The 2,253-nt window shown below is 41.4% G+C and overlaps 1 protein-coding gene across 1 annotated transcript; it reads right to left on the bottom strand.

Moving 5' to 3' along the window:
• Positions 1 to 311: 311 nt before the first annotated feature.
• LOC123089780 (uncharacterized) lies at positions 312 to 1,729 on the bottom strand. Its single transcript, XM_044511364.1, has 3 exons — positions 1,327 to 1,729; positions 927 to 1,107; positions 312 to 583 (listed from the first exon to the last, which is right to left on the bottom strand). The coding sequence occupies exons 1-3, from the start codon at positions 1,677 to 1,679 to the stop codon at positions 554 to 556; spliced, it is 564 nt and encodes a 187-aa protein (XP_044367299.1). The 5' UTR covers positions 1,680 to 1,729; the 3' UTR covers positions 312 to 553.
• Positions 1,730 to 2,253: the final 524 nt, after the last annotated feature.

Genomic DNA, 2,253 nt, shown 5'->3' with positions numbered 1-2,253 from the left:
CATCAAGGGAGCATTACAAAGTGGGTCCGCCCCCAGCTCATTCACCTCGGTCAACAGGGAGCTTGCCTATCAAGGGAGCTTAGAGTTTTAGAAAATTCGTTGTGGATACCATCATTTAGAGCTATGGAATATATTTGGATTCGAGATTATGTGGTTTGGTAGATTCATGTATAACGCTATTTGTAGCATTTTGCAAAAATAATAGTTGTGAGAAACTCTCCAGGCTAGGGTGCATTTTGTGCACCACACAAATATCGATGCATAAAATTGATCCTCGAAAAAATAAGGCCAACCTTCATCTCACTCATGTGTTCCTTCAAATAATGTAAATATTTTCTTGCCACACTGCGGATCCAAAGCATGCATACAAAATATATTACATATAATAATAAATACCACACTGTGGATTTTAGGAATAATTTACTATCCCATGATAGAAATCCACAAATTATTTTAAATACAACAACACCAATGACAACAACCTCACGACGTAGTTCTTGTCAGATCTACCCATGCGGGGTATATATGCAACATCAACACACCTTTAATCATATTACCGGGCAGCAATACCATTTGCATTAACCTGTAGAAATTGAAGAAAACCAATAGTAAGGTTAGCATAACTACTGCACCCTCATCTCCAAAATGTTAACATCTCTTAAAAAATTTAAAGACCAATCATGTGCTACTTTATCCATTACCAATTTGTATGAAAGGTAAGTAATTAACTATAAAATAACTATAGTTTTGTGTCCCTTTTACCATTACCACTTACTATATTGCTGCTTTGGTTATTAATTATCTACAAAATCTAACAATACCATTCGTGCCTAATGAACAATACCATTTTTGGTAGTTAATTGTTTGCCAGATAGATTATTGTCGTCTTAATTATGCAGAGTTTTCTTATCGTATCTTCAACTTACCGCAGGCGGGGTATAGAATGCACGAATATCCAGTTGTCTATAGTTCTCAAGGGCCGTCGCCCTTAACAGAGTATGTTTAATGGTGCCATCTGCCCTGGACAATTCTTTGGTACCGCCAACAATAGCCCACAGACCATCTGTATTGGTGATCCCCATGACTTGAAAGGTCGACCCATTGAACCTATTTCAAGCGGGCAACAATAATATCAAAAAAAGCTTGTAAATGTGTGCGTGCGACTGCATAGCATATATATAATCTTAACTTCTATAGAGATACAACTATTTTACTTGTAATCAAGCTATGCAAAAATAGTCGCAATGTAAGGACCTCCAGCATGCAGTTGGGATCTAATGAATTTCTTTTGCAAAAAGATAGAGAACATAGCTAATAATTCAATACCTGGCTCCCTCGAAGACTATGCTGAGAGAAGTGAACCAGTCACCGGCGGCTGGGCCAGCCTTGGTGTGAGTGCCTCTTGCACGGGCAACTATGGCTGCGTTAGGCAGAGGCGCGTCGAGCACATCCCAGTTGTTGACGACGATCGTACCAAATCCTGTGGTGGGGTGCACGGAGTGAACCATCTCTTCCTGGTTCGCGTTTGCTCCGCCCCCAATCTGCCGCGCGTATAAGGTCCATTGTAGCTCCACTTCACAGCGGGAAGGGCATGATAAGGCTAGATCCGCCATGGCGCCAAGGATGAAGCTGGAGACGAGCAGCAGGAAGTAGAGAGCATTTTTAGGAGGAATGGCCATGGCCGTCTCTATGAGGAATAGGGACAGATTCTTGCTCGCTCTGTCTTTCTCGTGTGTTGTGTGTGTGAGTGGTACGTGAAGACGAGGGTTCCATTTATAGACCTGAAGGACTAGCATTAGTGTGTAACCGCTAACTATACTTGATGACTATCGCGGGCGTTCGTCGTTTTCATTTCTGTTCTATTCTGGCCGGACGGCCTTTCGAGCAAAGAAATCGTAGCAAGTTTTCCATGTAATGTAATTGAATGGATCAGAACGAATACTATTGTTCAACCTGCGACCTAGCTACTCTTTTGTCTTAGTGCATAGGTAAGAGGATTAGCATTATTGCAGGACCTAGTCCGTTATCTGTTATGACCAGCAAGGAGCTACATTCGTCATTTGTAATTCTCCTTCCCAGCTGGCCCCTATTGAATTTTAGTGCCAACACATGCAGGATATATATTTTTAGTCATTAATACGGGCTGTGTGAAAGCACAGTCGTACCAAACGCACGGGTCATCATATACGTGTGGTATATGCTGAAATGTTATGCCGTTTCTATATTATGTGCTGTCTGACACAAGAGCTATTT

This window comes from Triticum aestivum, chromosome 4B (genome assembly GCF_018294505.1).
Source record: "Triticum aestivum cultivar Chinese Spring chromosome 4B, IWGSC CS RefSeq v2.1, whole genome shotgun sequence".
NCBI lineage: Eukaryota > Viridiplantae > Streptophyta > Magnoliopsida > Poales > Poaceae > Triticum > Triticum aestivum.
The sequence above is the reverse complement of the archived record's forward strand: the minus strand, read 5'-3'. Positions and strand labels throughout refer to the sequence as shown.

Excerpts from the sequence above, each read along its gene's own strand:
- LOC123089780 (XM_044511364.1), bottom strand. The coding sequence starts at position 1,679 with ATGGCCATTCCTCCTAAAAATGCTCTCTACTTCCTGCTGCTCGTCTCC. Across the intron at positions 1,108-1,326 it reads ATAGTCTTCGAGGGAGCCAG|GTTCAATGGGTCGACCTTTC; the intron begins GTATTGAATTAT and ends CGCTTGAAATAG. Across the intron at positions 584-926 it reads CATTCTATACCCCGCCTGCG|GTTAATGCAAATGGTATTGC; the intron begins GTAAGTTGAAGA and ends CAATTTCTACAG.